This window comes from Vicugna pacos, chromosome 5 (genome assembly GCF_048564905.1).
Source record: "Vicugna pacos chromosome 5, VicPac4, whole genome shotgun sequence".
In the NCBI taxonomy this organism is placed as follows: domain Eukaryota; kingdom Metazoa; phylum Chordata; class Mammalia; order Artiodactyla; family Camelidae; genus Vicugna; species Vicugna pacos.
Genome location: NC_132991.1, coordinates 20,825,061 through 20,841,950, shown reverse-complemented (window position 1 = coordinate 20,841,950; position 16,890 = coordinate 20,825,061). Strand labels below are relative to the sequence as shown.

The following is a 16,890-nucleotide window of genomic DNA, read 5'->3' as shown; positions in this document are numbered from 1 at the left end:
TCATAATATATTATGAACCTAATGTTTATATTATACAGCAAATGTTTACTCTCTGAGATGATGCTACTCTGCCACACTGAAATATATTATTATTATTATTATATATATTAGTTTCATAATTTGTAGCTATAGATACTGGTGGCAGGAACCAAAATGTAAATAACTACCATACAAAGCAAAAACATCATAATTCCTAAAAGAAATTGTATTCCGTATTTTTAAGTTAATAATGTATTTTTATAGACCAAATGACTGGTCTTTGCACATTATATATATATTAACATTTCTGTTAGCATATGATTGGCATTGACCCCAATTCCAAACATATAAATCAGATAGTTGATTTGTATATTGTTTGAATTCATCAAGGAAGCAGAAATTGTTCCAGATTTTTCAAAGAGTAAGAGATGGACTACAAAGTATCGATTGTAATCAGAGCAGTGAACATTAGAAGTTGAAGAGGGCACACCTTGCTCTCAAGTAATGGGACTGTAGTTATGTTCTAGTTAGTGGGGAAGCTATGGTATTGATGAGTTTACTAGTAGTATATTGATAGATAAGAGAAAAAGACCAGGTTTCTACCCTGGGGCACTTCAGGCATAAGACGTTGACAAGAAAATGTGAAACTGTGCAAAGCAAGCTGTGAAATAGGAGGCAAACTAGAAATCTGGAGCCCTGGAAGCAAGCCCTTGACTGTGTATCAAGAAGTAGTTAACTTTGTCAGGGGCTGCTGATGGGTCGAGTAAGAGGATGCTGGAGAAAAGGCCTTTTTGCACTTCTCAGCATCCAGGTCATCGGAGACCTGTATGTGAGCAGTTTCTGGAGCAATACAAGTGAAAGCTTGACGGAGTGGTCTTAAGACAGAAACAGAGGAAGAGAGAGAATCTGTAAGGATTATGTTGTAAATTTTGTTATAAATAGGAACAGAGAAATTGGGCAACAGTGAGTAGTAGGAAAGGCGAGATCAAGGCTTTTTGTTTGTTAATCTGAGGAAAAATCAGAGCATGTTTGATGCTGAGAATGAGCTAGTACAGGGGTCAGAAAGCATTCTGTAAAGGGCTATGGTAGGAATGTTCAGTGTGGGGCAACCAGTCAGCTAGTTAAATGAGGCAACTAGTTGAGTCGTGCTTATAGTATAAAGCTGCCATAGGCAATGAGTAAACAGATGGCCATGACTGTGTTCCAGTGAAGCTTGACTGACAAAAAGAGATGGGGGTCTAGTTTGATATAATATACATTTTTTTAAAATGATTATGGGAGGAAGTAGAGAAATACTGAAGACAGCCTTGAGTAGGTGAAAGGAAATGCAGTTTGTGCACAGGAACTGGGGTTGGAGCTTTAATGATGAGTTAAACCAAGTTTGAAAAGCAAGAAGGACAAGGATACGCAGAGGTGTGTAAATGGGAAGCGTAAATTTGTGGGAAAAAAATCTCTTGATTGCTTCAGCTTTTTCAGGGAAGTAGGAAGCAGGATCATCATCTGTGAGTGGCCATTAGGAAGGAGATTCAGAGTTTTAAGAAGAGAAAAATAAAATAGTTGCATGAAGGGGTTGAAAAGTAATTGGGCTAAGCAAATACTGTAGATAAGTAAATTTTTAGTAAAATACCAAATTGTCAGCTTGGAATGTTCTGTTTTCCAATTGGACTTTTCGTATATTTTTATTAAAATATATAATATTTCTGAAGCACCAGTTAAACTTGGCAAATACCAATTTTTTGAATCATTTAAACTTAATCTTTAAAATCCTTATTTTTCTCCCCAGGAGGTGGAATTGTTGCAACCCATTAGTATCCCTATTTTCAGACGGCAAAATCAGTTACATGTTCTATCCATGTATTTTTCTAGTTTGGGAAATCATATTCCTGTTAGAAATTATTTGGGCAGTGAATGTGGTTCTGTCACTTCATCTGTTTCATGCATTTATAGTATTGAACCGTAATTTGCTCTGAGGGTTTGCTAACTTTAGCTTCAGTGATGTATTTGTTCCGAAGGAGTTCAGGTATAATGAAATATATTATGTCCAGTATTTGTCTAATATGTTGCCATCAATGAAAGATAAATTATTGAAATGGCATATATTCACATTGATTGCTATGAAAGATATACATGGATTGATAAATCAAAACAAGCCTTCAAAAGATAGAAAATCAATTAATGTGTCGGATAGAAAAGGCATAAATGGTGAAATCAACCAATGAGTCGACACTTCCTCTTGAAATAATTTAATTTACCAGAACTTGAAAGGATTTGTGACTTTGAACACACCTAATAAGCTAGAAAGTGAAAGACTGAACAGATTGCTCTGAAATTTTATTAACAATACTTCAAACAAATGTAAACCAACATGTTTTAGAGGGACTAGATACTATTTGTTCTGTCAACCAATCATAGAAACTTTCTAGGAAACCAATCGAACCTACATTATTAGGTTATGTACTAAGTAAATAAAAACATTTAAATTTAAGCAATATACATGTGTGCACAGTTGTATAGAGCTAATACCTTCGTTTTTCATCCACAGAACTGTTACCCAATTGCCAGCAGTTGAATTGTCAGTATAAATGTGCAATGGTCAGAAATAGTACAATATGTTACTGTGAGGATGGATTTGAAATAAAAGAGGATGGAAGAAGCTGTAAAGGTAAGTATGAAATGTAATTCTATTTGTTTTCTTTTAACAGAGGCTTAGTTACAAGAAAGTTAATAAAATATATTCAAGCACCTACCATGTGTTCCAAGTTAAGACGTTCACGTTAACTTTTTTGTTTGTTTCTTGAGATTTAAAAGTTGTCACTCCAACCAAAACCACATACACAAACATTACAGATAAGCATTTATACAAATCAATTTTCAATTCATACTGCAATAATGTCAAACATGGGTCATGTCAACAATAGAACATGTTTTGGTTAATCGCTTGGTTAGAACTTTGGATTTGATTAGTTTAACTTAAATGTTTTTTGCCTGTTATATAGCTGCAGTGTAATAGACATTTGTTATTAACGAAGTCAGCTTAATACTAATCATGTAATGTTCTTTACAACTTTTGCATTGATAATTCTGGTAATTGGTAATTGAGTAATAGCAGTAATGATAAACATAAAATATTTATATATTTTTAATGTCTTAATTTTTGCTTTTGTGAATACTCTGCAGCAAATGTTTACTCTCTGAAATGATACTACTCTGCCACACTGAACTATTTTAGGTCACTTCTCCATTCTCTTGACTGCAAATACATATATGTATTTGTGTGTATAAATATTGTGGGTATCGCAGATTGTATAAATCTGATAGTCACAATATAAATAATACATTATTTTATATGATATTTAGAATCTGTATATAGGATACATCAAATATAGAATCTATGTTAAAGGTGGGGAACATGTGCATTACCAGCACTAATAAACAGAGTATTTTCTGAAGAAATGAGTGCTTCGCTGATTACTTCAAAGCTTTGCTTTATTATTATCACTTTTACCATAAAACAGAATCTTCAAATTGAAAAAATCCTCAGAGAGAATATTTTTCAAAATTCTGATGACAAAAGTGAGAACAGTGAGACTGCAAGGTTAAATGACTTAAGTCTGCACATCTTTTTTTCAGAATAGACGTGGGAGTAAAACACAGATCTCTGGAGCCCACTTATTCTTATCCTGAGGAGGCTCATTGCTTTATAATGTACATTGGGGCTTAAAGTTTTAGTTTGTTCTTTTTTTTTTTCATTTTCTGCATAATATGAGTGTTATAAAGAAAAACATGTATTTTTTCAGATGTTTATCAGACCGAGAGGCTGCATCATCTGACCATAGGGGAGTATGTGACTGACATCATTTTTAGGCCAACATTTAAAAGTCAGAAGATTGCACACAAAATCTGAAAAAAATCAGAAGATGTGGTAACACCAGACTGCTTATAATCACGAAAGTCAGCTGGATATAACCAGTACCTCTGGACACGCATACAGTTTCAAGTTCTAAACAACACCTTCCCTTCACACAAAGTCAGCCAATACGCTTACCCTGTGTCCTTCTCACTCTTTTGCTGTGCCTCACTCCTCTAGGAGTCAGGGTTTTCAGCTCCTTATGCATGGGTCTCTTTCTCCTGAGTCTCATTTAAATCCAAAAAAATCATCACAGTCACTTTCTTCTGTTGAACATTAGTGAGGAGTTACACAGCGGTCATTATCGAAGTTCCCCGGTAGAGGAGGAGCTTTTTTCTTTTTCTACTTTCTCTGCTCTCTTGGATGGCCAGGTCTGAGCATCACTTATGCCTTCCCAAAGGTATTTCCAGGATATTCTCTGTCCTTGAAGGGAGAAAGAAGGCAGCATGACAAGTGACAACATGCCCATTTTCTTTGTGACCAGTTTTGTGGAGTTAAATCAATTTCACAGCAGTGCATTCTGACTAAGAAAACAGAAAAGAAAGAATTAATTGTATTGTTTTCCTGGATAGCATAATCATATCAGAAAAACTAAATAGCAAGCAATCATATTAAAGTTGAAAAAATTGGTGAAAATAGATGAGAATCATCATTTCTGCCACTAAGGGCTGGTCTTACCTGCTCAGATTTTGTTTCACATTATCACTGTAGACTTCGCTCCAAATACTATTCTTTCTATCCCCAAGGCTACTTAATTCAAACAAGCCATCCTTGAGTGCAGGCTATTACATAAAGCTAAAGAAATCTGAGAAAAATGCAAATTAATGCCATACAAAGGCACGGGTCACTACTTAGCAATCTCTTTGCTTTTCCTTAGTAAACGCCTTTCTTTAGCTGGGGGGTCAGAAGGTGGGACTGAGACTTCCTACTCTCTAACCAGGTGTTTGGTCTTTTTGGTGACCAGCCCCATTCTGAGATTATCTAGTGGCCCCGCCCTGAGTCACCTCATTAGCATAGACTCTAATATATTTCACAAGGGCTCATTATAAATAACAAAAGGTGTTCCTTTAGCTCAGAAAATTACAAGGTTAGGAACCTCATACCAGAAACTGAGGACAAAGACTGAGGAATATTCTTATTATACCCAAGCAGTTTAATCCACTTAACATCATAGCCGTGGGCCATCTTGTTAGCTTCTCCTTTTTTTCTGTCATTTTCCCTTAACTTCTCCCTCAAACATTGTTCCAAGTGTCCCCTATTTTCTTCGAATTCAGTATCCCCAAGCTCCAGTGACCAAACTCTGTGAATAGGCCAAAGTTTATCCTATTCCATTTAGAGATTCCATGAAACAAAAGCATGTTCCAGTGAAGATGTGTCTTGCATTTATTTGTAGCAGTATTCCCTTTCCCCCTTCACTGCACCAAGGTCCCTACAGGTGTCCTACCTGCCAAATCCAAATGGTAATTTCAATCTTTATCTCACTGGATTTCTTCATTGCATATAACACTGATATCCTTGAAAAGCTCCTCTTTCTTAACTCCTTTCTTCAGCCTTCTCGTGAAGTGTCCTTCAAAGGAGGCTCCTGGACTCCATTTCTTGCCTGCCGTTTTCACACTGGTATCCTGCAGTATTTTGCTCTAGCTAAGCTTTTCTTGCTTTCCCTTTCTCTCTGTGGGATCTAAGCCTCTACTATTTTTTTTTTTAAATCTGTTATCCATATGCTACTATTTAAACTGTTACCCATGTGCTATCCTAAATACTCCAAGACAGATCTCAGCCTGTATTACTGGTCCCATCTAACTGCTTATTAGAAGCTTACTCAAGGATGCTCTACAGACACCTTAAATTTAACGTCCAAATCAAACTCATTATCTCCTCCCCTAGTATCTCCATTGAAGTCCATACTTGTTATAAAATTGGACCACCATTCACCTCCATCATATCCAGTTTTCATAAGTTGTCTATTCTATTTCTTAAACACTTGAGTCCATTCCCTCTTCTCCATTCCAATGCCACTGTCTTAGTTCAAAAGTTTGATTTCAGAATATTTCTTATGTGAAATTAGCACACAATTAATTTTCCAGAATCTATTCTCTACCTTTACCAATCCATTTTTCATAAGGCTTTAATTTTAAATACAAAGTTGATCATAAAGCTCATCTAATTAATGCTTTCCCAATGCCCACATATCACGTACAACACTTTAGCAAACAAATAACTTCATTATCCGGTGCCGAAACTGTTTTCCCATTATCATCTGTTACCACTTCCCCTACACACCCTTACTCCACTTGACTCCTGACGCTTCTCTGAAATTCCTGCCATATCATACTGATGGCTTTTCACATGCTGTTGTGTTTAACTGGAATGCTTCTTTCTATTGGATCTCTTTTTATTTAGTCTGAAGAAGTCTAAATTGTCCTTTAAACTGAGCTCAATATGCAGCCTTCACTTGACCTTCTCCCTTCATCCAGCAGGTTCATTTACTTGTCTTATGTTTCTATCATAACTAGAATATGCCTCTGTTAAAAGGAAATGCATAGAAGTGAAATTCTATTTCACTAGACTTGTTTCACCTAGAAATTGAAACCATGTTTTATCAATTTTGGTTTCTTCAGGGATTAGTATAGTGCTTGGTAAACACGACGGACTGAGTAGACATTTGTCTAAATTATTAGCTGACAGATTTTGGTTTTAATTTTCCTGGTTGGTTAAGAATCATTAACTACCTGCTGTTTACAGAGATCTGAGCAAAATGCTGGAGGAAGAAAATATTGGGAGAGGAAGGAAGGAATAGAAGGATGACCATAGATATAAAATAAAAATTAATTAAGATAAATTTTATCTTTTCAACAAGTACTTAATAGTTTCCTCCTTTTGATTTAGAGAGAGTGGTTTTTGTAGCTTAGTTCAAAACTCGTATTTAATCTCTTCTTGAAAATCATGTTGCCAGATTAATTCTTTGTTAAAATAGTGAAAAAGTCAGTGTCATAAACACTGGAACTATTCAGCAAATATTCATTGGAGTACATTTTATACCTTTGCACAAATATCTAAGGACTTTTAGCCTGCTATTAAAAATGTCAATACATTCTCTTTCAAAGTAAAAGATTTGATGTTAAATTTGATCTTGCATCTCTGTAACTGTTAAACAACAATGAATTGTATGTTCCATTAGTGTGATTTCAAAAAGACATATTGGAATTGACTCTTTCACTCATTTTTTTAAAAAAAAATTTTTTTATTTTTTTCCAAAGTTTGGGAAAAAAATGTTTTCTTCAAGGAGAAAAAATAATGCCCAACAATAAATCTGCCTAGGAATGATGCCAATTTTCCTTTTAGATCAAGATGAATGTGCTATTTATGGAACCTGCAGCCAGACCTGCACAAACACACGTGGATCCTACGCCTGCAGCTGTGTGGAGGGCTACCTGGTGCAGCCAGACAACAGGTCTTGCAAAGCCAAAAATGGTGAGTTGTCTCGCTGTTTGTCCTTCCAGAATTTATTTCTTTTGCAATTTCTTTTCATTAGAAATGTAGTAGGGCAATATAGGCTTTGAGGAAATAGGTTCTTCCTCCATTTTGATTCACTAATCCACACTTAGAGGTCCAGAGCGCTGCTTTTAGTTGTCACTGTGCAGTATATAAAACCCCTTCCGTTACAGGGAGTTTCTAATGAACAAACACCTGTTCAGGAGAAACTGATTAACTGGTTTGAATTGTCCATCTCTCTCCTGGACTATGTGAGACGTTCCTAACTGGTTTCTGTGAACTTCTGCTTTCTCTCCCAAATCCGTATTCCGCATAATCGTTAAAGTTCTCTGCTACAATATCAGCCTGACCATGTCATTAATTTGCTTAAAATCTCCCAGTATCTTTCACTCACCTTGAGAATACAACCCAGACTTCTCACAGGACCTCCGAGGGCTAATGGTCTGGTACCCCGTACCTCTCCGTCTCATCGGCTACTTCTCTTCTTATAATCACACACCAGCTGCACTGGTTTCCTCCTCTTTCAGCCACTTTGCTCTTGCCTGGAGGTCTTCCTACTTGCTGTTTCATCTGCCTGTAATGCTTTTCCTTATCATTCAAGTCTGCCTAAAATGTCAACATTCAGAATGACCTTCTCTGGTCATTCTGTTCAATGGTGTGAACCCTCTCCATCACTATCTTATTTCCCAAGTGTACTTATTTGTACCTACTGCATCGCTGTATGATTTTTCAGTTTTATTTTCTTTACAGCACTACCATTTGTAATGAACTCATGTATGTGTTTGTTTATCATCTAATTTCCCTAGAATAATACAAGAATTAAGACAGTGTAGAACTTGTCAGTTTTGTTTACTGTTATTTACTCAGTTCTGATCATTGCCTGGGACATATAGGTACTCATGAATATTTATGGAAGGAATGAAAAAGAAGGAATTAGTTTTTCTTTCTAATTAAATTACTAAAATGAGAGTTCCACTCTTAAGTGTTTGAATTTCATGCTTCAAAACTGCCTTCCTTTTAACCCGCTTACCTGCAAATAAAGCCTGTAGTTTTTACATAGTGTTCAGTCTAAGTAAATCCTGGGGAAGTATTGTTGACTTGCTAAGAAATAGCCTTGAGATGTGCTAGTAACAATGGGATAACACTAATTACTTTTGTAAGCAGAATTAGCTTAGGAATAATATAGGGGGATATTATATATGGTATTTATCTGGCATAGACTAATTACCCCCAAATCTGGTTTCATGTCATGCATTATCAAATTATGATGTTTTGATCAATTAATGAATGTCCCTCTACTCCCTTTGATTAACAATTAGAAAATTGGATGGGGTTCTCTTTCCCGAAGCCAAACTCAGAAAAGCATTGGATTTGCTCTGCCACCTACAACTTCTGTTTCGCTTTACAACATAACTCCATGTTATAATTTCAACTATTTCTCTGGATCGTGTATTTAATTATTTACAAAACATATTTGTATACAAAAATACAAAGAGAGAAACTCTTTTACTTCTTAGTTTATTTCTTTGAATTACAGACTTGGTCTACCAAGCCCTATTTATTTTTCGGGGCAATCCTTCAGAAAAACTAGGTCAAGTTATATGTTCCTCTTTAATCCACCACTGAGAGTTCTGATTTAAAACACTGACAGACTAAACAAGTAGAAAGCTTGTTCTTTGCTGTTTCTATTGATCCAGACAATATTGCTGTGAATACACAGGGAGAATGTAATGTAGTAAACTCTCTACGAAGAAGCACTTCCGCTCTTTATTCGTGGAGGGGTATCTGACAAAAAAAGTATATAACCTAAGAGGTTGTGGTACATGGTAATAAAATGTTACTTAAGGAGATCTGATGGCTCTAGCACTCATAACAGAATATATAAATGTCTTCACCTCAGGGTGGTTGGCTTGATAAAAATATTGGCCTACATGGTTTGAACAATACATAGTTTCCGTGACAGTGTTTCTGTGGTTTGTAGTTTTAGGAAAACGAGTTGCTAGTATTATAGTAAATGGGTACAAGTCTATAGTGTGTATTGACTAGTTGTCAAGGTCACAGGGATATTTGAACCAGTGCATTTGTACAAGTCAAAAGGAAAACTATCAGTTTTGCTTTAGTTTTCTCATCTTTATAACAGATGTACCAGAGTATATTTTTTGCCTCAGTTATATGTAAAATTTCATCAGCTTTAAAATTTTTTTACAACAATTTTATGTACTGTAGTATTGCTCTCGTTGAAGGATGCCAGGGAAATGCTAAAACTAAACCATATTTGTTTTAAGGCTTTGACTTTCCTCTTTGTCGTTACCTGGCTGCTTAGATTAGCCCGTTCCCTTCCTCTAAACTTCTATCCCACTAGACACTGGAATCTGACTTTCCCTCCAGGTCAAGCCAGAGATCCAGGGATCCCAGAAGCTGGGATTGTGTGAAACTGGGGAGGGTTAGAATGGGCTAACTCAAAACAGTAGATGTATGTAAAAGAACCATTTGAAAATAGCAAGCCGGAAGGACATAATGGGCAGCTAGAACTGAACACACGAAAGTTCTACAGAGCCCCTACTAGATGATAGATGGGAAAATAGAACTTCTAGGAGAAGCAGCCTTTTTTGTGAAGGCAAGGAGATAGCAAAGCCAGTGGGCTGGAAGCTGCTGAGAAAGGTGATGAGATGCTTCAGCACAAGATAGTATCAGGGTTGCACCCCAACTAGTCACCCCAAAGCTTGCCTGTGGGGATCTTATTTTCGGTATGACAATTGATAGTAATTAGGTAAATTAATTTGAGTTAATTGATTGTCCTTCCTTTGTGACATAATGCCTGAATCCAAGTAAAATTCATAAGCCTTAAGAGAACTTTAAGAAATAACGCTAACAGGGGCGGAGGACTTTAGTCCCTGTGGCAGATTGAGGAAGAGATTAATGTTAGGTGGGAGGCCTTTTTATTCTTGATAATTTATGCAGTACACATTCTTTCCTTTTCTACACTTGGTAAGATTAACCTGACTACTGAAATAAAGAATCCAGTTGTTTCAGAGTTGGGAGAAACTTCAAAGGTAATCAATTCCAATTATCCACGTGATACCAAAATAATTTCCAAACAGAAGAAAGTCTACAATGTATGTTACAAAAATAACCTTAAATATGCATACTTGATACAACTGTAGGAGGAGGCATACGAGAATGTGATGTCATGATGAAGTGTTCATTACTCTGGAATGGGACACACATTAAAAACTAGTAATTTTTAAATTAAACGTTAGGACTTATATGAAAAAAGGTGATTGAAAGTAGCTGTCAAAACATCTGCAAGTATCCTGTACAACATCCTGTATATATGTACTTTTCTTGGGGACTAGGATTCTAATAATGTCTTATCACATGCGAAGATGAAAAGGTTTTTTGTTGTTGTTTAATTGAACTAACTCTCTTTTCACTGATCTTGACTGATTTTGTTCAGAAGTGCGTGTTGACCGTGGGCACCCAGGGCTGAGAGCGGGCTCATGCAGAACCTGTGAGAGTGAAACTAATAGCTAGGGGTGTTTAACTGATGAACTGTTGGCCATTTGAAATGAACTGGTAAGTCCAGGCTCATTGGACTCTGCCACTCGGCTGAAGGCAGGCGTTTACCGCAGCGTACAATTCTACGGAAGCTGTCAGGCTCTACTGATGGCACTGAAGCAACAGCAAGATCAAGAGCACTACATAGTTCTGTGCTCGTCAGTGGAGAAGCACTGCCCTGAATGGCCCCAGGTGAGGGAGAGTGGACCTCTTTGCCAGACAGCAACCAGAGTAGTGAGAGAAGAGAACCCTCCTACTGAATCAGTGTGCGATTCTGTTACAGTTTATGCTTTGCTATTGACAGATTTGGGTGAGGGTGACAGGAGACTATTGAAGCAATGGAACTCTTAGAGTCGTAGGAAATACAGATTATAACCCCTGTCTGGTCCTTGGAAGCACACCTCTAGACAGTGTCAGGGGGTGTTTTCACACCACTTGCTGTTTTCTTTGCTACAATTCTTTTTTTTTTTTAAGAAAGACAAATAAAACAAAATATAACTTCCTATGTGTCCTACTTCTAAACTGTATTATCATCTGCTAATATGTAGTTTAAATTTTTCTTCCGTAAACTGGAGGAATCATCCGTGGCTTTCTGTCGGGGCTGGTTCTACTTCGGGAAGAATAGGCAAGTTCCTGTGTGGAAAGGGAGGAGTCTTTGCTCAGAATATCTTAGTCTCATCAGCCACTTGTAATCCTTGGAATTCAGGTGTTAAAAATATAGATGCCTTTTTTAAAAACAGAAGCACTGTGTATTAAAATTTAAGTGTTTAGGAAGGGTAACATATGAAGTCCTAGTAACCTTGATAACTTAAGGAACTGGTGGATCGGATCTGTTTCAGCCTACCATCTGGCTAAGAATATCCTTCCGCACAATGCCATGTGACTATGCCTTGACAACATGAAGACTCACTGTTCAGAGTTTTTCCTATTTTTAGGTAGTCCAGAGGTCTAGTTCCTGCACAATTTGTCCTTTCATTGGGGCATAACAATGAATGACACTTGGTGACATGCTGGTGTGTGAGAAGCTCTGAGCTCAGAGCGAGCCTAGCAGACCAGCACCAGGGTAGAATCCAGATTTGTTGTTTTTGCTCGGTCACGTATGCCTGGAGTAGAGTGTCTGCACGATGGTGAGTGGTAAGTGACGGAAGCAGCCCAGTGCCTGGAACAGAGTATGTGCTTGGTGAATGTTTGTTGGATGATTTAAGCCATTTCCTAAACGTTCAAGAATCAGAATAAGGGTACTGGGATATTGATAGTAAATCAGTATTGATACTGATTTATTGATATATCAATAAAAGGAAAGTCACAACCCTGGAAGAGATTCATAAGTTATTTTTGTGCCAGTTTCATCCTGTTATTTAGGGCTCAAGCTACCTTTACTGTAGTATTGACATCATAAAGTGGTTGGGGAGCTCTGCATAATCTTCATAAATGTGTGCTCCCCACTATGGCCTTCTCAAACGTGCAGTCCCACTGTGTGTTTGCTCTGTAACTGTAACTGAAGAATAAGCCACACCAGCTGCAATCAGACACTATTACCCACGCCTCTATTGTACAGAAATACTGGAGCTTTGTAGACTCCTTTTGAAAACATGGCCGTTGAACATATTTCTCTATTTATTTAGAATATTTCCACCCTGCATCATCTTTGATCCTTTACTCACTTGGAAATCACAATCCATGACAGGACAGGGCAGGGATTTCTGATGGAATTGCCATTACCCAAATTAAACATCACACTTTTTCTTCTACCCGCACACTGTTAATGAGTTTGCTGGTACTGAGGTGTCAAACTCTTCATGGGTAGTCTTTCTTTGTGTTTTGTTTTTTAAATTTTTTTTTTCTAGAGTGCATCATTTTCACAGTCTAGCACCTTTCTTGACATCTTAAATCTTTTTTTCTAGCCGCAGAGTTGCAAGGTCGATAACACTCTTATCTGTCACGTGCTTTATGTGTCATGACAACTTTGATTTACCCGTAGTCAGAGAAAAACCGCGTGTCTTCCATTTTGCTTGCCGCTTAACATCTTAGCTGCAGTCTAGCTGCGGATGGCGTTGGGTATGAAGTTACATGGCCACATTTATGGGCTCTAGATTTGACAGTCAGTGATCTTTGTTTTCACAAAAGCCACAACATGTAAGTACATATTTCTATCATTTTATTTAATTTTTTATAGAATAGCTATTGAACTGTTACTTAAATCTTCAATACAGAATATGTGATGGATCATATCACGCTCTAAAATTAACTCCCTTTTTTTGTCTTACAGTTGGACAAGTATAATGAGCACTAAAAATAAATGAGGCACATTTAAATTCATAGAAATTACAAGTGGTTTAATTTTCAGATTAGACGTGGCTGAACATTCATATATAACTTTTCTGTTACTCTGCTTGGGAAAACTAGAAGTATAAAGCTATTGAAATCCTCAGAAAACCAAAGCTTAAAACCTGAGGAAAAAAATGTATTTTTTTCTAATAAGAATGTTTTTTTTTCCCCAGAGAGCCTGCAAGGCATCCCCTGTATCAATTGCAGTCAACAAAGTAATCCCAGCAGTTAAGAGAAAGTCTCTTGAGCACTCCTCCCCCAGAGCTCACACTTGCCCTTGACTTTGATGACTAATATTCTGCATATTCTCCCTAATAAAGCTACTTAGAGCCATTTTAGTCCTGAGAAGAGAAAATCTATTGTATTGAATGCATTTTTAAATTTATGCAGGCATTTCTTCTTAGCATTAGGACTCACACAGCCTTCATCTTTGCTTTCTATGAAAGATAATACTTGCCAAATTATTAGATAAATTATGTCTTAATAGACTTTAGAGGTTTAAAACAATATATCATCAAATTACAAGAAATATACCTAGTAAAGTAGCTAGTAGTTGCTATATAATCACCATTGAGTACTTAGAATTAATCTGTCTTTTTAATAGCAAAGTAGAAAATTGCAACCTTAAATGTAAGTTATGTGTGTATGTCGTTGAGCAGCCCTGTCAGGAAACAGTGAAACAGGTTAAGTGTCCGTTTTTTCTACCTCTAGGTAATGAATTTTTGTATGTCTCCCTCCTTCCTCCTTATTCTAAGATGATGGTCTCGTTTCCTATTTCCTGAACAAAACAGGAGCAATGAAAAGAGAACTTTCTCACCCTGAACTCTACTAAATCTACCAATCTGTCTAACTCTAGAACTTACCCCTCCATCCTCCTCTTATTTGAATCGAAGAGCAAACTTTGTTCTGAAGTCCAGTCCCTGTAGTTGTGCATCAGCCCCACTTTCTCTCACCTGCTCAAGAATTTGACTCATATGGTTGTCTTCTTTCTTATGTGTATCATCAATATTTCCTTTCCTCCTGGAGCATGCCCATCAGTATACAAGGATGTCATAAATAGGCTACAAAACACCCTTCTTTAAAACCATATTCCTCTCCAGCCACCACTCTCCTTTTCTTTTCTCTTTATAAAAAATTTAGAGTCTGTTGTCTCTTTCTGTAATTCCTCCTTCTCCCTCTTGAACCCACTTCAGTGGGTCTTAATGTTCTTAAAGTTACACGTCTATTGTCAAGGTTACCAGTGACCTCCAGTTGCCTAATTAGTGGGTGATCAAGTCCTTAGCACACAACGGATTTGTCTCCTCCTGGAATACTTTACCTTTTAAAGCAGCACATTCTTGGAGTTTTCCTCTTACCCTAACATGTATCCATTGATTTTGCTGCATGATCCCTCATTTTGCCAGTATTTTTGGCATGACTCAGTGTTCAATCCTTTGGACATCTTCTCTTGCTTTATTAATTTCCTAAGTGTTCTCATCCTGTACCGTGTCTTTAAAAACAAATCCTCTTCCATGGTTTTATTAAACATCTAGAGACTGAGGCTTGTAAGTTCTTATCACCAGCTCTAACATTTTTGTTGAACACCAGATTCACTTGAAAATTGAGATCCAACTTAATACCTCCATTTGGAAATTTAATAGAAATATCAAACTCTCTGTATCCCAAACTCTTGTTTCTCTCCCCTAACAATGCTTTTGCCAGTGATGGCCATGTTGGTAAACATGACCCCATTCACCCAGCTGTCCAAGTCAAAACATTGGAGTCACCCTTCCCTCCATTCTTTCTCACAAACTCTTTGTTTTAAACTTTAAAATGTATCCTAAATTGGACTACTCTCCCTAAGGACCAACCTTCACCTACATTTCTACCAATGCTTTACCTTTCTTCATGGATTTGACACTGCCAAACAGTATTAAATAGTTTTTCTTTACTTGCTTATTGACTGTTTCCTCCACTAAAAGGTAAATAAGCTCTACAAAAACAGAAACTCTGTAGTTTTGTTGACTGCTGTATCTCTAGCATCTAGAGGAGTGCCTGGCAGAAGCTAGTCATGCTCAATAAATATTTGTTAAATCTATAAATAAATATGCAAATACTGAGATAGTATTTTCTTTTTAGGAGACAAATTAAAAGTGGCTTTTTAAAGGACCCGTACTTTTAAACTGGAAATATTTAACAAGCAATTTTTAAGTGAGCCAGTATCTATTACATACAAACTCAATCATTACCAGTTTATAACTTAGAAGGACATGTCTGAATTGGGAAAAATGTGTTTCTATTGCTAAATAAGCTGTTTGCCACAATTAGAAAGATGACTAAGAGATTCAAAAGTAGCCCTTGGCCACCTCTCTGTGACTAATGTAGATAGATTGACCACCCCCATACTATCTGCTAATGTTAATATTGATTCAGTTACCTAAATTTTGAGTGACTTATACTCCGAGATTTTGAGATTTACCAAAATAACCCTTCAATTAAATTAAATTATAGGTTTAATTAAATTCAGTATAATTTATTTCATTTTCCTGATTAAAAATCACAATGCATTATTTGTGTCATTTTACTTTCTGAAGTACACTGTTGCTCTTAAATTTAAAAAATCAGTAAAATATCTTTAAAAACGTTGGAGAATCCATATTCAAACAAGTCTCCATGTGTCATCCGTTTGTTGAACGCTTACCATGTGCCAGGTAAGGCCTTCCAGATAATAGGGGAAATGTTTCCTTGATCTGGTGAGTCAGCTCTTTAAGAAATAGGCAGATGGTGAGAGCTGCTGATTTGCAAAATGAGACATTGTGTGTATGTGTGGCATGATGTTATTAGCTTTCATTGTGTTTTTTAAAATGATCCCTATTTCTAAAAAAACAGCATTTAATTACTTTCCAATCACATTTCAAGTGGAGGTACCAGCATTTCACTAATTATGTCTAAATAAAAAGGTTAAATCATTTTACAGTTTATAATTCAGGTTGGTCAGTATTTTACCTGAGTTTTTACTATGCGCAAGACAAGATTACAGAACGCAATGCAGGACTGATACGCCGTCCCTAAACTCATCATCTTCTCTTAAAACTGATTCTACTTTATATCCTGTTTCTTTATAACATCATCCTTCTCCCTATCACCCAAATCTCAGATTTGCACATAATCCTTGACTCCGTATTCCTTATTGTCCACATAAAACAGTCATTACAGTTTAGAACTTTGACTTTATAATGCCAACCAACCTCTACTTGGGAACACACCGTCACCCATTTTAGGTTCTTATTACCTATTTTCTGAGAACTTAAAATAACATTTCTCTGTTCTGTAATCCAGATATCCAATACCTGTGTCCACAAGTTTTTTTTTTAATAATAATCTTGGGTTACTTTCTTTATAATTGAAAATATGAGTACACAACTCTGTTTATACATGTGAAATCTAGTATGTTCCTGAACCTCTGAGGATTTCCTGTGGCTTACATTCTCCTAAAGGCCTTTGCTTCCAAGAGAAATGTTGGCACATAGGACCATTCTTTCCTTCTGTACCGCATCAGTCTAAACAGGAACAAAAATACCTTTTCTTTTATCCAACTCCTTTCCGACCTCATTCCAGAATACTACCACCAAGGCAATGTATAAATA

General features: G+C 36.6%; 1 protein-coding gene across 1 annotated transcript in view; it reads left to right on the top strand.

Annotated features, from left to right (window-relative positions):
* LOC140696539 (low-density lipoprotein receptor-related protein 1B-like) overlaps window positions 1-16,890 on the top strand; it is a 305,131-nt gene that overhangs the window by 148,661 nt on the left and 139,580 nt on the right. The window contains exons 2-3 of the mRNA XM_072962067.1: window positions 2,522-2,641; window positions 7,229-7,357. Coding sequence (XP_072818168.1) covers window positions 2,569-2,641; window positions 7,229-7,357 — 202 coding nt within the window. The 5' untranslated portion in view covers window positions 2,522-2,568. The remainder of the gene's footprint in view (window positions 1-2,521; window positions 2,642-7,228; window positions 7,358-16,890) is intronic.